Source organism: Pleurotus ostreatus, assembly GCF_014466165.1.
Source record: "Pleurotus ostreatus strain PC9 chromosome Unknown scaffold_1, whole genome shotgun sequence".
Classification (NCBI taxonomy): Eukaryota; Fungi; Basidiomycota; class Agaricomycetes; order Agaricales; family Pleurotaceae; genus Pleurotus; species Pleurotus ostreatus.
This window is the reverse complement of record NW_023503156.1, coordinates 2,526,673-2,552,650: the sequence shown is the minus strand read 5'-3', so window position 1 is coordinate 2,552,650 and position 25,978 is coordinate 2,526,673. Positions and strand designations below refer to the sequence as shown.

At 51.0% G+C, this 25,978-nt stretch overlaps 12 protein-coding genes across 12 annotated transcripts; 4 read left to right on the top strand and 8 right to left on the bottom strand.

The window, feature by feature from the left end:
* Positions 1-137: 137 nt before the first annotated feature.
* Positions 138-1,568, bottom strand: IPK1 (Inositol-pentakisphosphate 2-kinase; the record flags this gene model as incomplete). The annotated part of the gene is made up of 3 exons (XM_036770552.1): positions 138-767; positions 814-1,086; positions 1,134-1,568. The coding sequence occupies 3 exons, from the start codon at positions 1,566-1,568 to the stop codon at positions 138-140; spliced, it is 1,338 nt and encodes a 445-aa protein (XP_036636397.1).
* Positions 1,569-2,117: 549 nt separating this feature from the next.
* Positions 2,118-3,664, top strand: PC9H_000898 (uncharacterized protein; the record flags this gene model as incomplete). Its single annotated transcript, XM_036770551.1, has 6 exons — positions 2,118-2,315; positions 2,371-2,464; positions 2,515-2,639; positions 2,713-3,180; positions 3,235-3,459; positions 3,515-3,664. The coding sequence occupies 6 exons, from the start codon at positions 2,118-2,120 to the stop codon at positions 3,662-3,664; spliced, it is 1,260 nt and encodes a 419-aa protein (XP_036636396.1).
* A 796-nt stretch (positions 3,665-4,460) lies between these two features.
* On the bottom strand, positions 4,461-5,573 carry PC9H_000897 (uncharacterized protein; the record flags this gene model as incomplete). The annotated part of the gene is made up of 3 exons (XM_036770550.1): positions 4,461-5,033; positions 5,088-5,224; positions 5,279-5,573. The coding sequence occupies 3 exons, from the start codon at positions 5,571-5,573 to the stop codon at positions 4,461-4,463; spliced, it is 1,005 nt and encodes a 334-aa protein (XP_036636395.1).
* Positions 5,574-6,620: 1,047 nt separating this feature from the next.
* PC9H_000896 (uncharacterized protein) lies at positions 6,621-7,064 on the top strand (the record flags this gene model as incomplete). The annotated part of the gene is made up of 3 exons (XM_036770549.1): positions 6,621-6,737; positions 6,823-6,921; positions 6,975-7,064. 3 exons carry the CDS (start codon positions 6,621-6,623, stop codon positions 7,062-7,064), a joined length of 306 nt encoding a protein of 101 aa, XP_036636394.1.
* Positions 7,065-7,099: 35 nt separating this feature from the next.
* PC9H_000895 (uncharacterized protein) lies at positions 7,100-8,626 on the bottom strand (the record flags this gene model as incomplete). The annotated part of the gene is made up of 6 exons (XM_036770548.1): positions 7,100-7,623; positions 7,721-7,848; positions 7,906-8,088; positions 8,148-8,368; positions 8,420-8,505; positions 8,557-8,626. The coding sequence occupies 6 exons, from the start codon at positions 8,624-8,626 to the stop codon at positions 7,100-7,102; spliced, it is 1,212 nt and encodes a 403-aa protein (XP_036636393.1).
* A 228-nt stretch (positions 8,627-8,854) lies between these two features.
* Positions 8,855-10,120, bottom strand: WC2 (blue light receptor; the record flags this gene model as incomplete). The annotated part of the gene is made up of 6 exons (XM_036770547.1): positions 8,855-8,974; positions 9,038-9,112; positions 9,170-9,214; positions 9,268-9,529; positions 9,586-9,808; positions 9,850-10,120. The coding sequence occupies 6 exons, from the start codon at positions 10,118-10,120 to the stop codon at positions 8,855-8,857; spliced, it is 996 nt and encodes a 331-aa protein (XP_036636392.1).
* Positions 10,121-10,216: 96 nt separating this feature from the next.
* Positions 10,217-11,602, bottom strand: PC9H_000893 (uncharacterized protein; the record flags this gene model as incomplete). The annotated part of the gene is made up of 11 exons (XM_036770546.1): positions 10,217-10,303; positions 10,357-10,380; positions 10,434-10,466; positions 10,524-10,584; positions 10,638-10,707; positions 10,762-10,810; positions 10,863-11,006; positions 11,052-11,212; positions 11,275-11,357; positions 11,420-11,484; positions 11,540-11,602. 11 exons carry the CDS (start codon positions 11,600-11,602, stop codon positions 10,217-10,219), a joined length of 840 nt encoding a protein of 279 aa, XP_036636391.1.
* Positions 11,603-12,250: 648 nt separating this feature from the next.
* PC9H_000892 (uncharacterized protein) lies at positions 12,251-18,530 on the bottom strand (the record flags this gene model as incomplete). The annotated part of the gene is made up of 8 exons (XM_036770545.1): positions 12,251-12,507; positions 12,563-14,747; positions 14,812-14,923; positions 14,977-16,379; positions 16,435-17,262; positions 17,318-17,732; positions 17,796-18,432; positions 18,488-18,530. The coding sequence occupies 8 exons, from the start codon at positions 18,528-18,530 to the stop codon at positions 12,251-12,253; spliced, it is 5,880 nt and encodes a 1,959-aa protein (XP_036636390.1).
* Positions 18,531-19,073: 543 nt separating this feature from the next.
* Positions 19,074-21,332, bottom strand: PC9H_000891 (uncharacterized protein; the record flags this gene model as incomplete). The annotated part of the gene is made up of 11 exons (XM_036770544.1): positions 19,074-19,176; positions 19,228-19,262; positions 19,319-19,360; positions 19,415-19,480; positions 19,536-19,624; positions 19,677-19,910; positions 19,993-20,305; positions 20,359-20,543; positions 20,599-20,628; positions 20,678-21,261; positions 21,313-21,332. The coding sequence occupies 11 exons, from the start codon at positions 21,330-21,332 to the stop codon at positions 19,074-19,076; spliced, it is 1,701 nt and encodes a 566-aa protein (XP_036636389.1).
* A 231-nt stretch (positions 21,333-21,563) lies between these two features.
* On the bottom strand, positions 21,564-22,378 carry PC9H_000890 (uncharacterized protein; the record flags this gene model as incomplete). Its single annotated transcript, XM_036770543.1, has 3 exons — positions 21,564-21,887; positions 21,942-22,176; positions 22,230-22,378. 3 exons carry the CDS (start codon positions 22,376-22,378, stop codon positions 21,564-21,566), a joined length of 708 nt encoding a protein of 235 aa, XP_036636388.1.
* Positions 22,379-22,755: 377 nt separating this feature from the next.
* PC9H_000889 (uncharacterized protein) lies at positions 22,756-24,602 on the top strand (the record flags this gene model as incomplete). Its single annotated transcript, XM_036770542.1, has 9 exons — positions 22,756-22,772; positions 22,842-22,995; positions 23,046-23,063; positions 23,124-23,219; positions 23,273-23,299; positions 23,349-23,446; positions 23,558-24,061; positions 24,115-24,258; positions 24,314-24,602. The coding sequence occupies 9 exons, from the start codon at positions 22,756-22,758 to the stop codon at positions 24,600-24,602; spliced, it is 1,347 nt and encodes a 448-aa protein (XP_036636387.1).
* Positions 24,603-25,374: 772 nt separating this feature from the next.
* Positions 25,375-25,961, top strand: PC9H_000888 (uncharacterized protein; the record flags this gene model as incomplete). The annotated part of the gene is made up of 2 exons (XM_036770541.1): positions 25,375-25,659; positions 25,716-25,961. 2 exons carry the CDS (start codon positions 25,375-25,377, stop codon positions 25,959-25,961), a joined length of 531 nt encoding a protein of 176 aa, XP_036636386.1.
* Between the last annotated feature and the right edge of the window lie 17 nt (positions 25,962-25,978).

Below are 25,978 nucleotides of genomic sequence, written 5' to 3'. Positions count from 1 at the left end.
GCCGAATCCAATCCATAGGTAATACGGGAACAATATCAATGCTAATATGCATTCGTGGATACAACAATCATCATAAACCAGTCAGTCATGAAAGCCATCGGTGCACTGCCAATCAATAACCTCTGCTCTTGAGCCCGCTACCAAGCGTCCACGCCAGCATCGACACATATCTTCCTGCTTGCTTCGTCTATACGACCATAAGCAAGCGCGATCTGTGCATCCAGTCTCTCCCATTTTCTCAATCTATCCATCCCTTTGGGGTCAAGGTCGATGATGGTAATGCTATCCTTCCCATGCATCCCGGGCATGGTAGGCTTGACGATGATAGAACAGTCCTTAAAGGTCGCTGAGAGCAAGTAGGCCATCAAGTAATACCGCAAGTTCGATGTTAAAGGTTGAGCGTGGTTCATCTTCTCCTCTTCTGTCGTAGTACCAATTTGCATCAAGTACTGGTCGATGAATTTAGACCAGTCGTCGATTGTTGGATCGGGTGATTCGAACAAGGAAGAAGTCTGTCCTACCGGAGACAGAGGTGTATCGGGACCGGCCGCGGGGTCGGCATACGAGACGAGAGTGCGATGCCATAAAGACGAAAGACCTTCGATGTCCAGAATATCTAGCGTGCGTTGTAGCTTAGCAAGGACCTTCAATACGGGCGTGTCGGTCAATAGGGGCATGAGGAGTTCCACGCATTTGTCGCGGAGAACGTTGGGGTCGTCTTCGTCCGATCCATGACCTAAGAGTGTGACTTTCAAGTCGTGTATCGTCTATATTGGCTGAGCGATATGGACGGAGAGAATGTAACCGTCGTACCTGGGGTCTGACTATCATCCCGGCGACAAACATTTTCCAGTTGTTGACTGTGCCATCAGTGGCCAACCAAGAGGACCAAAGAGACTCCAAAGCTAGTTTGATCCGCTCAGGATTGCCGGAGAAGAGATCGAGAGGGCAGTACCCCACAGATACGTCGGTGTCACCTTGCAATACCTTCAAGTGGACATGCATGCAGAATCTGCATGTGCGCGCCTTCACTGAGGACGTCGTCGTCGTCAAGTGCTTGGGAGAAGGAAGGAAACCCCATTTAGGCTAACGACCCGATGAGTGGTGGTTCATGACCTTGGTTCCAAGCATACCTTGATTTCTACGGCCAAGCCGTCTGTACCAATGAGATCAGTAGCCAGGACACCTTTGGTTCTACTCCAATCGATTTCATCTACTCTCCTCCGTTCCGCTCGCCGATCAATATTATGTGCTTCTGAGAAGGCCCTCAACCATGGCTCGTTCAGTTTCACCGAAACCATGCGAGGAAGATGGATCGGCGGCACTAGACGCTCCATGCATCGCTGTTGGAATTCGACAGTTGCATCGTCCGGTTCTTCCTGCGTCATTTCCTCTGCACTGCGAAAAGGTTGGCCAAGTGGGCATTTTCGCAATCGGAGCACCATGCCGTCGAATTGAGGGTCTGAAGGGCCGACATACGAGAATACGGCCGTCGCGCCGCCTTCGGAGACGTATTTCCATTCCAATGGGAGTGTATCTGCGACAGACGCAACCTGATGAGCTGCCATCGCAGAGGATCCGATGTGGTTTGGAACTAAGTTCTATAGGGCGCCAGTGACCTTTCGCGGTGGAGGTCTACCTCACCAACTTGTTTGCTTCGCTCATCTTGATGGGCGCTACTCTGTAACCCGAACGGCCTGGCGATGTAAGATAGAGTGTTGTGGTTAAGAACACAAAGCGATCCTCAACTTATTGATGCCAAGGCTGTCAGCTCAAGCGCTAAGAATATACGGTATGGGCCCGCTCTCCAAAGCATACTCTACAGTTCGCTTGAGCCAAGGGAGTGATTCAGTTCTTTCTCGTACACCAATGAGGCGAGGTAGTTGAGATTGAACCCGACTTTGGTGGTGGCAGGAGACTTCTTCCCCTGAGTACCCCTGACTTATGCACGTGAACGCGCATTGTCCTGAAACGGACGATCGTCAACAATGCACCGGTGAACAGAGCAGTGGCCACTCAGTCAAAGCTCGGGCTGAAACTATATTGTTTGTAGGTTGTGTGCCACAATGGCCTCAACCTCTTTCCTTCCGACCACCACCATCTCTCTTAACCAATAGATGCCTCCCACGCGTAACACCCGCTCGACGCGTTCGCGAACGCCGACGCGACCTACATTGACGCCTTCCGATGAGGCTACTGGCTCACACGCACGGAAAGCTCATGCACCGAGGAAGCGTGACGAAATGATCATGATGGTAGACGGCATTATCCATGGATGGCAATACAGTCATCTATACACTGAACCCGAACCAGAGGTACATACCTTTCGAGCCTGGCAAGATCGCGTTGCTAAATTGTCTACTTGTGCAGATGCACCGCCGACCCGATCCAAGTATCAAACGGCCGGTCGACCCTCGTGCACCACCCCTCAAGCTGAAGGACCTAGAGTGTGTCCGTTCATTAGGTCAGTCCACCTGGAAGCTTCCAAGCATATTCTTATCTCGCTACTTGCAGGGAAAGGTGTTTATGGCAGAGTCCTCCTCGTGCGCACACGCCGAAATATTCACCCAATGGATAAACCCGGATCAATGTACGCCATGAAGGTCCTAAGGAAGAAGTACATTCGAATGGATGAGGCCGTTAGTCCCTGCAACCCCAGCTAATTCATCGGATATTTACTTACCCATGTGAACAATTTAGGAAGACCCCCAGGCCAAGAATTATGAACGGCGGGTACTCATGACCCTCCCATGGTCACCGTTCGTCAGCACAATTATCCAGACTTTCTACGATGAGCGAAATCTCTACATGCTCACCGAACTTGCCCCGTGTGGTACTCTTCGGTCCTTGATCTCAGCTAGGGGTCCACTCCCAGTGACACACAGTCTATTCTACCTCAGCAACATCATCTGTGCACTAAGCTTCCTGGAAGCGCATGGCATTGCTCATCGGGATCTCAAGCCCGATAATATACTTTTGGGCGAGAGCGGTTATCTCACCCTCGTTGATTTTGGGTCCGCAACTGTTGAACACTCCGAAAAGGAGTGGGTAATGATTGGGACACCGTGTTACCAAGCACCAGAGTTGTTGAGTCCTGAGGGACAAACGGTGGGCTTCAGCAAAGCCATAGATTGGTGGGCAGCGGGATGTATTCTATTCGAGATGGTCACTCGGACGGTGGTCAGTAGTGTTCCCTGATCAATACGGTTAACTCGTACTCAGTAACCGAATCAGGCATTCCGTGGAGAGACCAACCCACAGGTGCACAAAAAGATCCTGGCAGATGACTACCACTATCCTTCCAAAATCCGAGTTGGAAAGACTCTCAAGTCGCTTATATCCGCACTTCTGACCCGAGATGCAAGTAAACGCCTGGGATACAACGGTGCTTCAGAAGTCGGTAAGCATCCCTGGTTCAAGACTGTTAATTGGGGCAAGATGAAAGATCGACAGTATCTGGTATGGGGAGACTTTCTCGCCATCGCTTCAGCCGTTAATTGTTATCGGTCTACAGGCTCCATATATCCCCTCTGAGTTTAACCTACAGAAGTGGCACACCGAACCCATGCCCCGACAGCACGAAATTCCCGGACTCGCGGTGGTTCGACCGCCCTATGAGTACACCAACGACAACCGATTCCCCGACCCCAAGTTGCTGGAGTGATTCCAATTGTTAGCAGATCCTGCATCTATCAACGGCGCGCTGCCGTTGCTGAACGACATCCTGCGTCTCTTCCATTCGAAGGAAGCATTGCGGCTTTCATTCGAGCTGGAACCACCATGAGTGAATGCCTGCGGGGCGTGTCCTGTTGTGAAAGGGACTTCATTCATCCTGGAGGCTAGTTCCATTGAAGCATTCTAGAAGAGCGATCATTCACTGTTCCCTCTCGCTTCAATTGTGTTCGACCTACTTTTGTCTCGCAATGAAACAAATTTCGCTGGTTCCACCCTGTCTCTTCGTACGTGTTCACATTCTGGAGAAATGGTCCGAAACGAAGATGAACCCAGCATCGTTCTCATACACCGATCAACTCTTTTGTTTTGCGTTTTGTTCTTAGCCCTTTCTATGATACCATATCAGGAACTCGCAAGATCTGATGTTAAAACTCCAAACAATAGTTAAAGCCTCGTTGCAAGGCGAGATATTGTTGTTGATTTTGTATACCGTACGCTACAATTATTTGTTACAATTGACTTAACCGATCTTCACAATTAAAATACAGAACCATCCCAGTAACGGGGAACAAATGCGGACAAAAGGGAGCGAAGGTCTAAAGGAGTGTGAAGGCAGCCTGGAAGGACTTTGGGCGAAGTAAAGGAGAAAGAGCAAAGATAAACCTCAACGAAATAATGATATTGTGTCAGGCAAAGTCCGATACCAAAGTTCGCAGAAGGTATTTGGGGTGAGAAATCGAAAGGTGAATCCGAGGAGTGATACAGAGGGTGAAGAGGAATAACGTTCAGAGACTGTCGATTTGGGATGTGATAGATGATAGACGTCGGAGCTCTCGCGTCCTCCCTCGTTCGGGGACTTTTTCTTCTGGTTCGTCAAATTCCATGTCCGAAGAGGTGGAACAATCACCATCGAAGTCCTCCTCGTCGCTATCGTAAGCGGTATCGGAGTCATCGTCGGCTGCATATGCTTCTTCGTAGTCGAAGCGAGAGCGTCCGGTATGAAGCCAATTTCCATACCACTTCCCCAAGAATATTTTAATGTCGGTAGAAAGGCCGAGATACTCGACATTGCGGGCGATGCCCTCCCATTGAACGGTGCCTTCACTCAAGGCCTCGGCTATGTATTCTGTAGAGCCGAAATACATCCAATGGGCAAGAAGATGAAACGATGACGGGTCGGGGAGCGGCAGGAAGAGGATGGGATGAGACGGTGAGCATGGGAGGAGGCGAGGGCTGCGATCGGCTGGTGTATTAGTGCCTGTGGGATCGAACGAAGTATTGATGAGGTCGAGAGGAGAGGCGCCGCTGAAGAGACCCCGTAAGAGGGCCGAATGGGCAGAGAGATAGTCAATATGGAGCTAAAATAGGGGCTATAAGTCAAGCGCCTTTGAACCATCTAGAAGTCATCCCACCTTTATTGTGATTCGGGGAACGGAGTGGAGAATGGGTTCCGAGACTCGTCGACCGAGCCCGTGCCCATTAATGTGCATTGAAGAGTCGAGGGGGAAGCGAGTAACAGGTTTTGAACGCAAGTCAGGAATAGGGACAACTGATAGAGTTGTCAACGCCTATTCATACGGCAATTGATCGCACAAATACTTACTAATGGTACAGTCCGCCGTATCTGGAGTATCCCAGTAGGCCGGAGCAAGATTACGAAGTTGCTCGTATATGTATTCAACTGGCACGCCGGTTAATGAAGGAGGGGGAAATGGCCGTGGTTGAAAGCCAGCTATAGAAGAGGGAGAAGGTTCGCAGACTGGAGCTGAAACCATCTCTGGTGGTGGTGGAAAGGATGATACAAATTCGCCAGGCCCGCGGCTGCGCTTGGGGGATGAAGGATCGACCTCCAGGCTTTTAAAGTCTGAGTATTGAGGGGGGCTATTGTTTGAAAGCATTGTTGGATGGCAATAGAGGAGCGCGGGAGGGACGCTCAGAATAGTATACTAAACCCAGAGAATGGGCGGCGAATATGTTAGGCAAGAGAGGCAAGGCAACAATGAGAGAGTGCGGGTCAAAGGCCCTTATACGGTTTCCTGTAAACACGAGGCGGGCTGTTGAAATAGTCGGCCTCTGGCAGATAATATTTTCTGCGCAGGAAGTACTTGATAAGGCAACGATCAGTCGACTTTTTGGCAGAAACATTCCCGCATACTCACACAATTGGGTAGTCTTGGTTTCAAGGGAATCTTGTTGGTTAGGAGACTTTATTGTTCTTATTGTCTTGTGGCATTTCAGGGCCCGCCATCACGCTTTCACCATATTGCGCCGATCGCAATCGAGGATGTTTGAAATGCTCTTCAAAGAACGGTTATATCGGAAATGAGCACACTGTCGAAGCCTTTCTTCTACAAGGCCCTTGATACATGTTTGAGATCCAGCCATGGTGCAGCCGACCGCATGCAGCGGCTCCGCAGTGTCAGACGCGCATAAAGCCTGGCGATGCTTGTGGGGTAATCAAAGGGGCCTACACCCAAGATCCTTTGGTGCAGATTCCTGTAGAATAGAATAACAACCATACACGTCAGTACGCCACTAGGCCGCCTCATGTTGAGGATACAGTCTGTCCATTTGTCTCACCTATAATACGAGTGGCGTTTGGAATTTTTCGGAACCGGGGAAAAGAGTGTAGGTCCACACAAAAGACCTTTCGAACACTTATGAGCTCACCTCGAGGTAGGCGTGCGGTCGGGCGTCGTCTGTTGTGTATCGAATGGAAAATACTGAATTCGAACATACCAGATTACCCTGTCATTTGTTATTGAAAATGGTGCTGACGCCACAGCGCGATCCAGCAAAGGTGTAGACGCGACCTAGAGGGTCCTTGCAGTCGACGATTTGAAATTTAAGAACTTCAAGGATGGACCTAAGCCGTAGTGGCGCATCTGCTTCAGGAACCAAGTTGAAGGCAGGGACTCGATTGAACTACTCACGATCACTTCTTCATGGCCTCCACGAGCGACATTCTGACCACGAATCCATACGAGTCACATCCAAGCTTGTCGCCTCTGGAAGCGGAAGTACTTTGGGAATATGCGAAACTGGCCCATCATGTGAAGCTGGTGCGTGCATATCAGTTCACTGCTGGCAAGGGTGTGTGCAGGAGCAGCAGATCTGGAGTCTGATACTGTGGCGTTTTGTGATCAGGCTACCCAGAAGACGCGTGCTTTGGCCGAGCAGCCTGATCAGAGGATGCTACCTCAGTTGAGGGACCTGGAAAAGAAGATGGGACTTGTCCTGACTCTAGTAAGTGTCTCACTAGACGCAGGGCCATTTGGCTAACGAACGCGACGCGACAGTTCAAAGCATCTGTATGGGGTGTCATAAACGAACAGCCAGCACCAGAATCATCACAAGAGGACTCGGGAGACATGACAGTCAGGTACTAGCTACTACAGTTCGTGTATTATTGTAAAGAAACGCTTCATCGGATGTGCATGCCTCCAAGACGTCCTGCGAGTCCATTTCCTGCACTAGTGGTCAACGCAGAAACTTCGTCCGAGTCCCAGATCACCAAATTTCCATCGACACCCGTCGTGCTGACCTTCGCGACTCTATCGCCTTGCCACTCGTATGCCCTAACACTCGTGATCGTGTTCTGATGAACCGTCAACACCTTCGTATCTTGCGATCCACCCGTACCACCGGGGCTCATCTGCCCACGAGTATCCGCATCACGGAACGTATTGAAAGCAGAACTGTTCAACCGCCCAACGGGGCTGTTGAATCCAGATTTAGCAGCGGAAGAGGACTTCGAATCATCAAGGGTGCCGATAAGCTGCCAGCCGCCTTCATTGCCAGAGAATGCTAGTGGCTGACAGTCGTGTCCAGCAGCAATGATGGTATCCTCTGCGGTCCATGTGAGAGTAACGAGTGGCAGCGTGGATATCCTGATGTGATGGATGATAGGTCCCCCGGGGTAGACGACGCTGATGGAACTATCGTGATCTGAAACGCAGAGAGGTACGCGAATTCAAGCATGATTGAGGGAGAACAATGGCGTCAGCCTTCGCGTATGCACATGAAAGGAAGCAAATCCACTGACTGGCAAATGCGAGGACGTCTCCAGAAGGGGAAAACCCCACCGCGTGAACCCAGCCACCGTTCGGGCTGGTGTACTCGCCGCAGACTGTATTGAATGGCAGTTTGGAACCCCAAACAGTCGGAGCAGGCCTGGAGATGAGAACAATGGTGAAACTGCATTCATAGTGTAAGAGACATGACACCAACCTTTCGTCGACTTCCTTGATATACGCGGAGAAGACCCTTGCCTTCATATCAGCACTCCCAGCAGCGAGCAAGACATTGTTGGGGTGCCAGTCCACGGAAAGCACAGTCGACCTGATCGGCTTCTTCAGATGCTTCGAAACCCACCAGTTGTTCTCGGTGTCGAAAGAGCAAATCGCGATGGCGCTATATACAGCATCGGTGGATTTAGACCCGATTCCTAGTAGAGTAGGTAGTAGACGTACCGCGCGCCACTGGCTACAGCGAACTTGTCCTCCTTAGGGCTCCATCTCACATGGGTCGCAGCACGATTGATCCGCAGCACAACAAGCGTAGGCTTCCACACCAACGCCCCCGTCAATGCATCGGGAGCTTGCTGCCAGACGTACGCATTGCGATCTTGGGATGCAGTTACGATGCGATTCGAATTCGGGGCCCAATCAATGGAGGTGATAATTTTGTCGTGCTGTAATCGGCATCAAGTACAGGTAGGCAGCCTGTGAAGAGATGGATGTACCTCAGCAAGCGTCTCGGTCGCCGTCCATTCGTTGCCTGTACGCGCGTAGACCACAGCGTCGTTGGAGTTCAAGCTGACGGCGAGTTCTAGAATCTACGTTATCTAGCTGTAACACGGTCATGTACGCCAGCACTGACGATCTCGAGTTGCGTTGAACGAGTGCGCGGTGATGGGTACCTGCGATAGATCAAACACCGAAGGCGGCATATTCTCTTTGACTATTGAATTTGAGTGAGTTTATGATTCGCGATAGGACTAGCAGTCGACTATCGTAGATGGCGAGATGGTGGTCGTCAATTGATGAGATGTGGATGGGCGCCAAGCCCAGTCCGACCTCCTGGTAATGTAAAGCCCAACTTGAACTCGTCAAGAAATGCGCTATGGTACAGGTAACATATCCAACTACTGTATGGTAGATAGGCAAGTTGGGTATAGTCAGGACCTCTCAGGTGCAGCACTGGCAGCGGCGTCGTTATTTGATTCGTCGGTTCTGCGAATCTGCTTTGCCCAGCGAAGTCCACAAGCATTGCAGAGAGTTTTGGGACCTTGAGGGCCCTTGAAACACAACCGATGATGATCAGAATATCAGTCATACCAAGCCAAGGCTTGCCCACCGACCTTTCGCCATTCGGGAGAATCAGTTCGTCCGCATGTGATACACACATACTGCTCCGAGGTATGGCTCTTCTTCAGCTGAATTGAGAAACAATCAGTAATGAATGGTCGTCGACATGACGAGGCAGAATTTACCCGTTTCTTACGGAGAGCATCTTCCGAGTCGTCCTCGCCGCCATCCTGTAAAAGGTTCACGTCACAAAATGGTAAACGTGAATGAGAAACAACTATACAGTGGGCACCAGGGCCCCAAAACTATTCTGGCCCATGTTTGGAGGGACATAGTACCCGGGCCCTGAAGGCTGATTGTAGGAGGGTAGAAGTGACGGAATGGAAGACAATGATCGCGTTGGATGAATTAATGGATTGGAGTATAACATTGCATTTGTTGCACCGATGTCGACATTGGTAGCAACCGGCACAGTAGCACGCAGGTGGGCCAACCTTTGTTGCAGCCGTTCATTCTCCGTCTTCAAATCCAAGAATGTGTTTAGCCTACAGAGTATGGAAGTCAGATCCCTGAAGTTCATGCATCAGTCACATTCACTTACATTGCTGCATTTCGACTTGGATACGGCTTCGCTGTCGCAAAGAAGCATCGGCACGTCTGTTCATCCCCCACATAATGCGGATATCCCTTGATTTCGAAGAGGATCTCCCGAGGTACCGTTGCCGAATGCGAGGTCTTGCACTTCAGATGTGTATAGGACAACAAGTCTTCGCTCGTCCTCAACGACTCGTGGAAGCTATTCTGGAAGTTCGTTTGGTCGTTGTCTGTAGCAGTGATAACGCTGATCAGCTACATCTGCACCAACCCTTGAGAGACGACTCGCATGCGACCAGGTCCATGAAGTCCTTGTCCACCAAGTCCACATCTCGCCAGCCGAGAATTTCAGTCACAGCGGCACCAGAGAACAGGATCGTACAGGATGATGACAAAACAAGAATGATAGCGTCAGCAAGCTCGTTGATGAGCAAGTCCGCCCATCGTTTCCGTTTCGTGAACTCGAACGTCGACGGTGCGCTTGAAGAGCTTGTCGTCGCTGCCGGCGACGACGACGAGCCTGATGGTTGTGGTGCAGACATGAGGACCAATATAACGTTATTCGGCCACAAGTGACGTTATTTAACCCCTCCTTGCCTCCTGTCCCAGTAAACAGGGGCAACATATACAAGAATCCTTTATATAGCACAATAGCCTCCGTCTACTCGAAGTTCAGCTCCAGTCATAAATTTACTAGCGTCGCTGCACAGATACACGATGGCTCCCTGCGCAGAATGTCAGTGTTAGTGGCAACACTACAAATCATCACCAGACATACCGCCAAATCCTCGGGATCACCCATCTGTTGGAAAATCATTCAATATTGAACATGATAGCGAGAAAAAGCAAGCTTACCCGACCAACGGGCGTCAAATTCTCCCAGGTTTCCTGTTCAGGTTGTTATGTACCAGCACATTGTTAACTGAATAATTATAAGAGGCAGACCTTAAGCTGCGAATCGTTCGCAAGAATTGTCCTGGTCAGTTTGGTAAGCATGTATCCGGGGCTGATTATAGGTTCAATAAGTCGCCCTTCAGAGAATGACACAATAGTAGGCACCTCAGGGCATTGACTCGGACGCCAGTCTTGGCCCATTCTATTGCTAGACTCGACGCCATATGCTTGACCGCTGCAAAGGAGTCCAGTCAAGAGAGTATTACACCCAAGCAACGGGAAGTCGTACCAGCCTTTGAGAAGTTATATGGCGTCTGCTGTTGAGGAATGTTCACGATCTACAACAAACTCATCAGTGATGAATAGAGGTTGTCGTCCTGATGTACGGACATTGGCACTCATGCTGGATATCAGGACGATGGATCCTGAACCTTGAGGGATCATGATCTTCGCAGCCTCGCGGGCTGTAAAGAAGGCGCCATGCACATTGACGTCCATGAGCTTGCGTATTCGATCAGCGGGGTACCTATTTGCCTCCAGTCAGATAAATACATCAACCGAGAAAATGGATCGGGCGACTTGCTCTAAAGCAGAGTAGTTCTCGACTATGCCAGCAGATGCGACAACGGCGTCCAAGCGGCCGAATCTCTCCTTGATAGCGGCAAACGCTGCCTGGACCGACTCCTCAGAGGAGACGTCGCAGGCAATACCAATGGCATCGATCTTCGCGCCCCCGTCCACTGAGGTATACACACGCAATTAGCTTCGATATGATGTACGGTGGATCGCCTTGTCCACTTACAAGCATTCTGTTTCGCGAGTACATCGGCGACTTCGCGAGCTTCGTCGTGCTTCAGATCCAAAACGGCAAGAGATGTGCATCCCCTAATGACGCGATTTCAACACCCCAGGGAATCTAAGGCACAGCAGAAGCCCGGTGTGCTCACGACTGAAGGAAGGCGTTGCAGAATTCATACCCCAAGCCTCGAGCGGCTCCAGTAACTACACAAACCTAATGCATAAGATCAGGAGGCATGCTACGGAGATAGAATGACAGGGGTACCTACCTTATCTTGCATCGAAAGCGAGGGGAGCGTCCTGTACGCCTTCTTGGGCTCATTGTCTGCCATTCTCACTGGAGTGCTCGAATAATAACGTTTAGGTGGTTCTTGGAGTGTTTGATACCGCAAAGCCCAAGCTCCAGCGAGTCGTGGGATGCACCCGCTACTGAGTTGGAAAGCATGTGGGATGCGAATTACCTGGCGAAGCGAACCTTCAACATGCTTGAAGCCTGCGCGGAAGCCGTCTCCAGCTCCAGGCCTCAGGGAGGCTTACCACTGGAATCTTCACCATCGTGGAGCGTTCTAAGTGGACTACGTGGGAGGGGACTGATTGCGGAGAGTACCTCTTAACTTCTGATTGCACACTCCCCACGGCGCAGGTGACCTGCTCTAGTACCTGATTACAGGAGGGGTCATGATAATAGGTGCAACATATATAGCCAAAAATACGAGGATACTGCTAACATATACGAAAAGGTATAGAGATGAGGGGGACTACCGGTAGACACGGGAGGTGGGAGGGTATACCGAGCAGGTCTTAATTCCGTGCGATCCGTCTGCAACACCGTGCAGAGATACAGAGCAAAAACGAGAGTGTGCATGTGATGATGTGCGGGCCAATCCATAGGGCCTGCAGAGCTAATGAACAGAAAGCATGTAAAAAGGAATGGAGGGCGATTTCTATACCCTCGGGAGCCAAGGAGGGAGGGGATGAGGCTATAGGCAAGCGAACTTGGACTTCTTTCGTTGTAGTTCTTCCATCCGAGTGTCCAGCTGAGCGCGCACGCGCTCCTTCGCCTTGCGCTCCTCGTCCAATCGTTGCTCAAGAGACAGTTTCTCTTCCTGTATCGACTTGCGAACAGTGGCAACTTCGCGTCTCGCTTCGGTTAATTCAGAGCGCAGCCCTTCGATCTTAACGTTCAGCGTATCGCGCTCACGAGCAAGCTCTGTGGCATGCATACGAGCTTTACGAACTAAAAGGGAAAATGGTAAGTACTAGAAATAGGAAATATACAAGGCGCAACGTACGATTCTTTTCAGAATCTCCTAGTGAAGTTTCCAACGTACTAACGAGATCCATGTGAGTCTGGAGGTCACTTTCGCAATGCGTCAGCTGCTTGTTCAGAGTCTTGATCATTGCTTCCTGCTCTTCTATCTGCTTCGCCTGTTGCTCCAGCCGTATCGTGAACTTGGCGTCAGGGACAGGAGTGACCATGCCATTGATCGAACCGCCAACGGAGGTAGTTGGAGAATCCATCTGAGATTCTTTGGAGGAATTAGACATCGTGACGGATGAAGATTGGGAGCTGATGCTGGAATTGTGATCGCCGTTGAGGTGGAGGGAGCGGGGAGCGGGTGGTGGTGGAACCGAGGGAGGTGGGGTCGGCGGGGGGAGTTTCATCGTGGGGAGTCCAGTGCCTCTGTTGTACCCAGTTAACGGCCTTCCATTGGGTGGTGAGGAGCTACGAGCGACTTGTGCTTGCAGATCGCGGATAACACTGTCTTGCCGTTGTTTTTCTGCCAGAAGATTGTCCTTCTCATCTCTGAGGCGTTGAGCGAGTTCCTGACTTTCAGCAAGCTCTGACCGATGCTTCTCCAATTCGTCAACCAATGATTGTCGCTTCGATGCCTCTTGGACGAGTTTGGACTGCTCGGAGTGCGTCTTGTCTAGCTCACTTCGCAATCGAGCAAGCTCGGCTTGGAGCTGATCCCGTTCGGTGCTCACATTGGACAGTTCATTCTGGACTTGCTGAAGCGAAGCGCTCTTCTCAGCAAGTGCTTGATCGTGACTATCGCGCATGCTCTCCTGTATGAGCGTAAATTCGTCGGCGGCGACTTTGTGACTCTCCAATTCTTGTGCAAGGAGATCATGGTCCTTGCGAAGAATATCCCGCTCCTCGGCATGCTGACGTTCAAGATCAGCGAGGGTGGTTTGTAGACGCTGGCGCTCTTCTTCAAGTACACCTTCGCTATGCGACCTAGCCAAGGCCAACGCTTCATGGTGCTGTTCCCGGAGAGCTACCATTTCTGCGTTAAGGTCCGCAAGAGCTTGTTGGTGCTCTGCTTGTAGTTGAACCTTCTCTTCTGTATGAGATTTCAGAAGGTCAACAAGATCTTGCTGGGCCTTTGCTTCTACGGACAAGAGGGCGGCGTCATGAGTGCGCTTCAAAGCAGCTACATCCTCTTCATGGCCTTGCTCGACTTCTTTCAGAATGAGAGCCTGCTGTTCCTGCAACGATTGAATCTTGGCTTCCATCTCCGAACGGACTTTAGTCGAGGTTGACGCTGCAGCTTGGACTTGTTCCTCGCTGTCCGCGAGTGCATTTTTCAGCTTCTGGGTCTCAACTCTCCACTCCTCCTTGAGCCGTGATGTGGTACTCTCATGTTCAGCGCGTAACCGATCCAATTGCAGAGTGAAGTCTTCGTCCTTGGTCGTGAGAGCGCGAAGGTGTTCTGCTTTGAGCTGTTCAACCGCATCAGCATGTGATGCTTCCTTCCGTGCGATAGCGGCAGCGTGCTCGTCCTGTAACTCCTGTAGGGCTAGTGTACGTGATGATTCGGAAGCAGCAATTGAACCTTGCTTCGTGATCTCGGTGATTCGCAGCTCGCCAGCATGCTCTTCACGTAGTCGCTCAAGAGTGGCGGCGGCGTCCGTAGCTTGCTTCTCCAGAGCGGTAGCGTGATCACATCGAAGCTTCGTAAGGGCGTTGTAGTACTCCTCTTCGGTAGTTTGGAGTACAGCAGTAGCTTCGGCTTCTTTCTGCTTTAGAGATTCCTCATGGTCCCGAGCAAGCTTGGCCACGGCGGCCTCATGTGCTTTCTGCGCGGCGTCAAGGATGTCTTCAGCCTCCTTACCCTGTCGCTGTAGCTCCTCAGCGTGTTCAGCGTGGGCCTTTGCGAGTGCCTGATCATGGTGGTGCCGCAGCTTCTCGATCTCCGTAGAAGCTTCAGATAGCTCGGCACGAAGCTTTTCCAACGCGGAATCATGCTCTTCCTTCATGCTCGTTATAAGGGTATCAACCTCTATACCTCTAGCGTTGAGGGCATCTTCATGGGCAAGCCGCATGTCCTCGACGGCCTGAAGATGAGTTGCTTCTGCTTCTTTGAGGTTGGTGACGAGTTCCGCTTCGTGCTTTCGAACCTCTTCAAGCAGTTCCAAGTCATGAGAGTGTTTCGCTTGCAGAGCCTGAATCTCCGTTGACATGTTTAGCGCCTGCAACAACAGATGACTTTCAGCATTGCGGCCTTAAAGAGGGAAAATGATGCCATGCAATTACCTGATCTCGGGACAGTGTTGTGAGGTCATCAAGCTGCCTTTTGACCTGGCCTAATTGGTCGTTCAAGGTGTCAACAACTTCCTTGTGATATGCCTCTTTCTGTGCCATCGACCTGGATAAAACGATTGAGTAACATTAGCAAAGGAAAAGTTGGAATGTACGTACAGCATGAGCTCATTCAATCGATCCAAAGATTCGTCCATTTCGGATACATTACTCGCTACCTCGGAGCCGTTTTCGAACAGATGGTCGCGACCGTTGAGTTCCATGCTTCGACGGATATTCTCGAACTGCCCCATAGTTTTCGGGGTAAGATAAGAAGCAAGGCTCTGGTCACCATTTGGAAGAACATCGTTCGGAGGCGTGGACGGAGGAGTGTCGATGTCGTCTATGGATGTGGGTGACCCTGACGGGACCTTGGGCTTCTCTCGCAAAGAAATCTCTAATGCAGCAATCTCGGCCTCGCGCTCTTTCAGTACGTCTTGCAACCTCATTATTTCCGACTCTAGGCTTGCCACTGAGCGCTCATTGGATGCTGGAAGAGAAATTGAGAGATTCGGTCGGGGACTTGCGAAGGGTGCACTATTGGAATGTGAATTTGACGGTGAATGCGAGCTACTTGTGGAGAAGGAGGCTTTGCGAGAGCGCGCCGATGATAATTCCTGCGAGAGTGAGAGCGATTGCGAGAGCGACCTCGAGTGGAGTGACTCCGCTGAGGCCGCCTGCCTGAAAAAAGGCCGTTTCCCAGGAAGAGCGGGTTGGATTTGAGGGTCGCTAGCCTCTCGGTTTCGTCCACCAGTAAGTCGTCTGCGGCGGGGAGGATCGACGGGGGTTTCGGACCTCGGAGAGTCGGTAATCGCAGAGCTACTTAGCTTCGCTTCTTGTATCTGAGCTGCAAGGTCGGATATTTCACGAAGAGCGTCACGATATTTCGAGGTGACAGAGGCTAAGTCGGCGAGAGTAGCAGTATGGGTTTGTTGCAAGGATGATAATTGACCCTCCAATGACTGCTCAGTCCGTGTAGGCGTGGCCGGCTCCTCCGGAATAGGAGACGTATGCCCGTTGGTATGTACCGGAGTTGAACCGACAGACGACGACGACGCCCCATTCACGCCTGCGAGATCCAGCTCGAGGCTTCGTCGTGCCAACGCTACCTCACCGACAACAGCACCCAACCGAGCACGGGTCTCACCAGCTTCCTGTCGCCTCCGCTCCCACTCCTCCATTCGCCCCTCGAGCTCCTTTACTCGCTGCTCTCTTTCCTCTAAATCAGCCCTCCAGCTCTCTCCATCCTGTCGAAGGGACTCCAGACGAGATTGTAGGTTTTCCACTTCGTCTCGACGTCTCTCGCATTCGCTCTCCAACCTCTCTATGACCTTTTGCAAGTCCAATATAGACTCGTCCGAACGTGCCAATCGAGCCTCTAGGTCCGAAATATACTTCGCGGAGTGAGATTCTGTATCTTTAAACCGATTAATCTCCCTCTTCAAGTCCGTCATTGATTCACTAGAGCTGATAGAAGTCTCGTCGTATAACTTCATCTTCTCTTCTAAATCATGGACGTATGCCTGGAAGGCTTATTTAGACCCATAGGATAGCTAGGTGGGTAAACAATGCACTCACCTCCGTGGATGCTTCCCTTTCAGTCAATTTGGCAACTCTGGTCCGAAGCTCTTCGACGTACAGCTCGGTGGCGGCGTGTCGTTCTGTGATGGTGGCGAGCTCATCCTCCTTCTCTTCCACCATTTCGTTCGTGTGTCGCAAAGCCGCCCGGTTCAGATTAAGTTCGGCCTCCATAGCAGCAATGGTCTTCTCGTACTCCTCAATAACCGGCCCCACAATTTCTTCGTACTTAGCAGTGCCCCCTACAGATCCTGCACTTGAAGTGCGATGCCGCTCGCCTAGCTCGCGACGAAGACGAGTGAGTTCTTCCGTCCTCTCTACGAATTTCTCGCGCAGGTCCTCGTAGTTACTTTGGAGGTCGCTCATCTGCGCAAGTACCTTCTTTCCTGCTCCTTCAAGTGCCGGCGGCTCTATTGCTCGAACGTCAGGCACGCCTCCATCCTTGAGCACCTTCACTTCCTTTCTCAACCTCAGAACCGTCCCCTGCAGCCACTCGACATCGTCCCAACCATCCTCTTTCTCATTGACTACTGCCCGGTTCTTGATATTACGAGCACGGTTCGCATACTTCAGCGTATTGACTGTTTCAGCGGTATTCCATTCGGCAGGGCTAACGCAGGCGATCATGAGGGTATGCGCGTTGCCACCCAAAGAATCTTGGAGCAAGCGAGTGAGCTTTGAATCTCGGTAGGGGACGTGGGTTGCAGTGTGTGACTTCGCTCTGGATGGATCGCCTAAGGCAGAAATAACATTCCCCAAGGCGAGAAGACCGCTGTTGATAGATATGCCTTCCTTGATCCTTTCTCCAGCCGCCATCGTGCGCTTCAACTGTTACGAAATATCAAGGTAAGTTTTTGAAGCTGCGAGCATTGAGCGCACTCACACGCTCGGAACCAGCCAAGTCAACGAAATGGAATTTGGAAGTTATTGTGATCCATTCGCCGCTTTCATCATCTCCTCCAGGCTTCGGACGCTCGGTTATGTGGCCGAGAGCGCTGGAAGGTCGTAGACCTCCCCGTCCCATCGCTGAAGCAAAGCTTGGAGTCCCTGGGCGTCCAGGTGTTGGGGAAGAAGCTCTGTTACCAGCCATCGAAGTGTTACTGTACATCGAACCAGGACGCGCTAGTCGAGAAGGTGAACGGCCAGGGGGAAGGGGTGAGCTGGAACGAGGAGGGTGCCCACTGCCAACGAATTTCTTCTGAATGAAAGTGAGGGAGAATATCGCATGCGAACGCGAAGATTGGGCGTTCATGTCTGTTTCATTAGTTCTACGAATGGATGTGCCCTTGCGAATCAGCCTAGGAAAGGACACAGCCGTAAGAACATCAGGAAGTGCAGAAGACTCTAAATGTGATACGCACGACATGACTTCATTAGAAGTTTTGACATTGACCTCTCTAAGACCACCCCAGATAATGTGGCCATCTTTGTCTTCGCGTATCTGAACCTCTCTTCGGCCACCAGCTTCATCCATACTGAGAAGGTCGATCAAGTCCTCGTTGTATATTTCGATGAACGAGCCCTTGATGCTGAAGTTCCAGGTGTCGCCCCGCTCTTCTTTCAGCTGTCTTGCTTTGGAGAAAATGGTAGAGACCGCTCGAGGGATGATACCCATCCCATTATTGGGGTCAGAAGGGTCAGCATCCAAGTCTATGCCAGTCATCGTAAAGGTCTTGCCGCTGCTTGTTTGACCGTACGCCAGAATGGTACAATTAAAGCCCTCCAGGAAACGGGCCAGGAGTGGTTCAGCAGTTGATGTGAAAAGCCCATGTTGCGTTGCGCTGGGTGGGTGGACTTGGTCAAATGTAAACAGTTGCTTCTTGTCTTTCGCGGCGGAAGAGCCGGACGCCGTCGATGTTGGCGTGTTGCCTCCTGATTGTGATACACCTGTAGACTCGACTGCGACGGTCGTGGGCGAAAGGGCGTGGATCACGGTTTTCTGGAACCTGGCGGGGATGGAGACGAGGTCTTGGGAAGTAGGAGGGCGGATACGAAGGGCTAGCAAAGACCTTAGCAGCGCGTTCTCGCAAACGACCTGCGCGAAAAAACTCACCGACTTGGACCGAGGTCGTCGTCGAGGACGGCGACGGGGCCATGGTTGTTTTGGCTGAGAGCTAATTCAAAATCCTGATCATTCAAGGGCAACAGGTCCCAATTTCGGCAATCCCCGAACTCATCAGGGAAATAGTTTGCCGACAACATACCCTTCTCAGAAAGAAACTCCCTTTCCTGTCAACTTTGTACAGAGTCCGATAAACTCCCAAAAACCACATGGCCTCCTGGGGATCGTGCCATGGGTCATGAGTACAGAGCTCACAGAGTGCTGAAATTCCGACAAAAGATATTCTCTCGGTTGTACATAGCTATGCCTATAGGGGAACTGCGGTCGCGACAGCCTCCTTCGAAGCTCGCAGATTTGTCACGACTGATCCTTCCCGTGGGTACATCAAATGCAGGTAGCTAGGTAAACCCTTGGAATAGCGATAACACCAATACCTACTCTCCGCATTGGCACGATCCCAGGGGTACTGCAATCCATATACAGTGAATAAGTGGGTGAAACATTGAGGTAAATCAGCGTTGCGAAATTGCGGCGAGGGCGCCACCATAACTGAAATGATGAAATGATGAGGAAGAACTTAAGCAGGTGCCCAAAGCACACAGCGCCCGCTACCATTGCCACTGGCTGCTCGTTCCAGGACATTTGGATGCGAACAAGTAACAGCTTGGACAGCCGTAATCCTGGGGAACATTAATTATTGGTAAACATTTAGCAATATGAATAGAACCCACCTCTTGGGATCGGACAGCCTGGTAATCAAATCGCCCTGACACACCGAAATCAGTCCAGACGCGAATAATATACGGTTGCAGTCATATTCACCTTGCATGTGAAGATGTCCAAGGAGTGATCCATATTGCCGATCTAGGAAGTGAGCGATTAATATGTTGCTTACAACAAAGAATGAAGTAGTCGCACTGTGAAGTGAGGGTAGACATCGGGGTTAGGTGTCCATTGCGCACGGAGAATCGTCAGCCACCGCCCCTAATAGCAAAAGAACTATGAATTCTTGATACTGGCAGCATTAGAAGACACGCACTGTTTGGCAATTATGCCGAAGGCGACTGAACGGGCGTGCTGATGGGAACGACGAATTCTTTGCGAAGCAAGACGGATTGAAATCCCAGACTACAACACAATTTTGAGTATAACGTCCGCACGAGGTGAGTAAATAACTCACGTCGTAGGGTGTCATCATAGCTTGTGCTAACAATAGAACGACCTCGTGGGTCCCAGTAGGCCGAGCTCACTGACTTGTCGTGTCTCCATTCTCCCCGTAAACACCCTTCGCCTCGTTTGGTTTGTGTGTATTCCGACACTGTCGCCGAGTCGAAAATCAACGTTTCGTCTGTGCCCACAGAGTTCCCGTCTTCTGGGGCGCCGGGCGATGATGGTGGAGGTGTTATAGGTGCATCTTCATCATCAAGATTACGAAAGATGTTCCGGAGCATACGAAGATCCCAAATCCTGTGGGGCGCGTCACGCACGTAGAACACCAAGACGGATGTCAACTAACCTCAGGGCTCGACTATTCGAAGCGGTGACCATGAAATTGGGTTGCGTTGGGTTCAAGCTGAGTGAACCGATCTTCTGATCTGAAAGACCATACCATCGAGCCTTAGACTTATCCTCACGTAAGTCTAAGTGAGTGACTCCTCCAAGTGCATCAGAGATCCACATATCTGCACCTGTCGGGGTGAGATCGATGCTCGAAATTAAGGTGTTGTCGGTCGTCGAAAATACTTCTGTAGACGCGCCCGAGCCGAAAGAGAGATTACGAATAGTACAATCATACGAAGTACTGTAGAGCTGTACGGGTATCAGAATCGGCCACAGTACGAGAGAATTTAGATTGTAGTTACGCTATGAGAATTGACCGGATTAAGCTTGAGACATGATATGGAAGACTTCGATGTAGCGGGCCAATGAAGCTGCAATCGCCAGTACTTTCCGCTTTCTTTATTCGTTGGCGTTACATCATCGTCTTCGTCTGCAACCTCGTCCGGCGCGGCTCTGGCATCCCAGATTCCAAGTTGACCATGTTTGTCTGTGATATTCTGGGTAAACCAAATTAACTCGGACCCGGGTTAATAGGGGCGTACCTCCAAAGAATATTAAGTCCTTGGAAGGTTCTATAGAAAGAGATGAGACACGCCAACACCGAATGATTGAAAAGAGTACCTGGGTGATACACTGCGCTGTAAACGCGGTCTTCCGTCACTTTTGCTCGAGCGACGACTTTGAGACCCCGTAGTTTACTCCTCAATTCAGCCACTTCCCGCTCTTCCTGTTCGTCGTCCAGGTCTGCGTAAGAATGAATATCGGCGGCCCTCCGAGGGTATTCCTCCTTCGTAATAGCCTGGAGAGATTCAGTTAATGTCGATATATCCTCCGCGCCCAAGTCGTCCACCAACGCCTGAATATCAAGATCATGGTGTCTCGGACGCTTCGCCGCACGAGCGCGTTCCTCGGCTTCAAGACGCTCTTCTGCTTCCTTTGCGAGTCTCTCCTCCTCCTCCGCTTCTCGCTTCCTCTTCTGTGACGGTGCTTCATTAGGATCCACCGCCCCTCTCCGGAGGCGGGCAGATTGTCGTCGAGGTGCCTCAGCCTCCTTGCTCGCCTTGCTTCGTTTTGAAGGCTGAACAGGTTTGGCCTTGGGCTCCGCCTTGGGCGCCTTCGACGGAAGAGAAGCAACCGCTTGGGTGAGCTCAAGTTGCTCTAGGAGAGCGCGATTTCTTGCGATATTTGCTTCGCGCTCGATTTCACTGTAGCAGTCTCATGAGTCGTGACAAGCGCGCTCTTATAGGGGACCTTACTATTGAGATAAAGGAGGCATATATAGAAATTAAAATAGGTCCAAAATTGATATGGTTTTGTAGATGAGGGTGGCAGCAGCTGTAAAGTTAAAAGTGGTACGCGCCGAGTATGTCACTCGAACGAAGTGTCACATTCACGTGATAGCATGTCACAGTATAGACCCCTAACTGAATTTTAGTGCCCAACATGGACAGAAACGAGATTCATCCATTCTATTCTACCAAATCTAGACAATGCACACGACGAATATCTAAGAGAAGAGTTTTGAGATTGAGCCTTTTAATTCTTTGAGCGGTATCCCCATATCCTCGGCAACATCTCCCCAGAAGCCTTGCTCAGCTGGGGCTTTGGTAGACGAGGTTGAAGACGATGGCGCAGTATCTTCCGACGCATAAGTCTCAGCATCTGCCGCGAGTGCGTGCTCATCGAGGAGGTTGTGGGATGGACCGCCGCCGGGATGGGTTTCTTCGCCAGCAACGACGACAAGTTTTGGCAGGATAGGTTCGGGAATTATCTCCTCAGCGGCGGCAGACTCTGTGATTTCAGATGAGTGCCACAAGTCGGGGACGTAAGGCTATTGAGTAATGGGTTAATCGAGCGAACTTTGGGGAGTTGATAGGATGCCTACTATTTGGACTTGAGGCTCTGGCTCTGGCTGTGCAGCATCTGGGAGAATGACGTTGAAGAAAGGCTCCTCTGCAGATTCGGGTAGCTGCGGTCTGCCGGGTGCCTCTGGCTCTACCACTGGTGAGCTACTGGCACTCGTCGAGGCACTTCGGGTGGCCGGTGGAGGCATCCGCTCGCTTGATACGTTGGCACTCTCGTGCTCCTGGAGACGCATTACGAGACTGGCTTTGTTTCCCCTACTTCATAGGACATTCAGAGCAGCCACGGGTTCAGTGAGAAGGCTGCGTACGTAGATAGGCCTCGTTTTTTCGCCTCTTGCCTCAGCTCGGCGACGGTGTCATTTTCCCAGGTCTTTGACAAGAGCACGGACGAGACAAAGGTGCGGCGGTGGCCCGGGATTGATCTCGCCAGCGAGCGACGGAGGGCGACGGCGAACATTGTCGGAGGTAGATGGCGGAGGAAAGGCAACGGAGCAGAACGCTGGACTGGGCGGGACTGAGGTTCACGTGCCGATCAAGCCAAAGGGAGATCAGCCTGCAGCGAGTCCCCCTTCTCCTCCTGCGGCCATCCCAGCACATCGAAGGTTCTGGCAGGATCGCAGGTGATATCTGGCTCATCTGCTTCTGTTCGCAGACAATTGATTTTGCTGTGATAGTCCCAAAGCGCTCGGAGTTTCAGCCTCGTGTTCTGTGCGTGGTACTTGTCAGATTCGGACGGCACCTCATCTTTCCCTCGTTGCAGCTTAATATTATGACTCTCGTATCAGCGCAAGCCTCACCCTCTGATATATAATACCCCTGTATCTACCCTCAAGAATGCTCCTTTCGCCAGCGTATGTCCTCCCCGTCCATATACGCCGCCACTGATTCTCACTGCTCACCCGGAAAATGTTCTTGCTTAGCTCCACAAGCGCAAGCTTGCCCTCTCAGTCGTTTTGGAACAAGCTCAGACCAAAGGGAAACAAGGACGATACACGCGACAGACAAGCACAGATGGCCCTAGCTCGCCAACGCCTGCTCACCCTCGTCTACGGGGAAATGGAGACGATCCGGATGGTGAGTGGACTCGTACAGCTTTCTTCGGTTTTGCTTACCTTTTGCAACAGCTCCCCAACTCATACGCCGTAAGTTACACTGTCCAACTGATATGCGATTCAAGTTAGATTACTTAACTTGTAATGCAGGAACTAGATGCAGTGGCCCGTGAATGGGCACGCCCTCCTCCAGACGCCATGTTCAGTCTGCGAGTGCCAGTAGAATATGCGTCACTCCATGCCGCTGTGAGTTCACATCCACGATCATCTTTATGGGCTACTACTAAACCCACACTTAGCGTTTGGTAGCAGGGCCATACATATACGTACGTCGCTGGACCACAAATTGAGGGGTTGCATCTCACAGATTTATAGCTCACTAGCGATGACTCGTTCCAAATTGCCGTAACAGGTGTGCAAGGCCTTCGAGTCGAAATTGTTAGCGATGCACCACCTCCACCTGATGAGCCACCGTACGCCGACTTCCTTCCTTTGATCATTATTTGACACTCATGTTCTTATTTCAGCCCACCTCCGTAAGTTGATAGTGTTCATCCACGCAATGTGACTAACTGCTGCCCCAGTCCTCCTCCCGTGCTGGAAATGGACGCCACATTCAACCTGGAGCTAACGCCTGGGCAGCATATAGCACTCGACGTCTCTGTAAACTCGGACGAGCTAGACATGTCTCGGATGGAGGACGGAACAACCGTTGATGGGATGTTCTGGGGGAAATTGGATATAGTCCACGACGGGGACACGCATAAGATGGAGTTCAGCGGCACACGTCTGAACAACCAACAAGAATATTCCCCCGATTTCCTATTCGACTCCAGAGTAATGACCAAACTCGCCGTCGCCGCAAAACCCACCGCAGCCAAGTGCCAGCTGAGCGTCCTGACTCCCGAAATACAATACTGCGACGTCATCTTGTCGTTCTCGCCGCTGTGGAAAATTGGCACGACATGGCCCCCGGCGGAGCCAGTCGGCGAAAACAAAGTCAAGTACTTCCTTCGAGTGCATCCTGGCGGTGCCCTCGAGCATTTTGAAAGCGAAGTTGTCACAACTGCACTGTATTACGAAGCTGTGTAAGTGAACCCTTTACCCTGTCATTACTATCGGATACTGAGTTTCTTTGCAGACCCGATCCAAGCATGATTGATCCTAATGAATTTATTGCCCCACGAAATGGCTTTGCTATGTCCTTCCGGGATTTCATTCCCCATCTCACCAATGTCCTCAACCAACTTGGAATGTCCGTCCATGCACGCACGACGTTCATCAAGTAGGTTCTTTCCTAAGCTACTGACCTCCGAAACTGACGGCCTTTGCCGCGATAGTAATAACATGGCTGCCTTCTCGCAACACAAGAACATCGCATATCGCTTCTTACGACCCAGCAAAATCGCAGCAGCGATCGATATATCTGTCACAACCGAGCCCTGCGTATTTACGCGGATGTTCCTCATCTTCCGCGGCCTTTCAGACGACGATTTGGGCTTGTTCGCTGGTGCCGGAGAGAAGGAGGCCAATGGGATGAATTGGCGGGAAGTTGTTGGTTGGTCTGAAGACTCGAAAGACTCGACCCTCTTTAGGGTCTTAGAAACGACCGTGCTAGAAATTACATAGCCTTGGTTTGGCTTGCATCTTTCCTCTTTCTCTTATTGTACTTTTCTGCTACTAGTTGTATCGATTCTTCTTTTGTTGTATGGTTTATTACAGCTATGACTTAGTACTACCTCGATCAAGTATATTACTCTTCGCATTAAGTAGGCGGTTCTTACTTATATTTCTCTTATCGTCCTGTTCACAAGCCACTTGCCTTGACTTCATGATCGACGGCCAGAGTCAGAGTCGTTCTCTTGCGCTTCGAGTTGTGTTCTTAGCCCCTCTCTTCTATGTCGACAAGTTAAAGTCTGTAATGGCTGGGTTTCGCGGCTCCAAGAAATGGAGGATCTCTACGACAGCAAGAGCACCGCATGCTTGGAAGAGGCGCGCTGCTTCTGCGAGGTACGCAATGCTCACTGCAGCATAACGAAGAATCTACGTTGTCAAGGATATCCGCTAGGTTGGCCTCTAATCAACACTACTCTCTCACTTGCACTGGGTGGCGGTACGTAGTGTGGCAGCGTCGCACACGTTCTCTCCTCTGGTAGTAGTACTTCGCTTCCATCGTCGCAAATGAAGTCGTAAAGTCGCGTCTTTATATATGTGTACTACAGTCAATTACTATAAGCAAGTAGTACCTGTTGCCGCAAAAGAGAATGTTGCACCGGTACGGTGCATTACACGACAAAGTATCATAACCCTGTAATAGTAGCGAGTGTCGCAAGCTTGAAGTTGTTGGGAAATATGCGGTAGCGCGCACGGCGCTTGCCACAAACCATTTAGATCAAAGTCCATGCTCACCCGTTCGTCGTCCGGGCTCGTTCGACGAGTTCCCCGTATAGTGGCCAGCACGAAACGGCACCTTCTCGTTGGGCCTATCGACCCGCTGTCAAACCTGCGGCCAGTTGTTTACGACGATGCGCCCTCTCTTCCTCCGACAATCAACACAAACATCCGCCATCCCTACTCCCTCTTCGAATTCGTTCCAGCCACCGTACTCCACGAAGACGACCTTGAGCTACAATACAAGCTCCAGCGACAGCAGCTAGATGCTTTCCACCAAACGTTCTGGACGGATGTGCGTGGCCTGTTTGACATTCTAGTAGTTCAATGCTAAGGAGATGGGATATCTAGAGTAACTTGCGCTTCGAGGCAGGGAAAGCTGCGATTCTCTCCAGCCTTCCGGAATCGTCCACGCCTCTCGACAAAGAACGCGCCCTGTCAGACTTCTGCACGCAGTGGTTGATGCAGGAGGGGCCACGAACAGATGCATATACAACCGAATGGCGGAAGCGGCTAGTGGGATGCATGGCGTTGGGTATACGCGTCCATATACATCGCTTCAAATCTCGATTCGCCAGTGCACCAAAGTCAGATTGAACGCAGCTATGTACTAG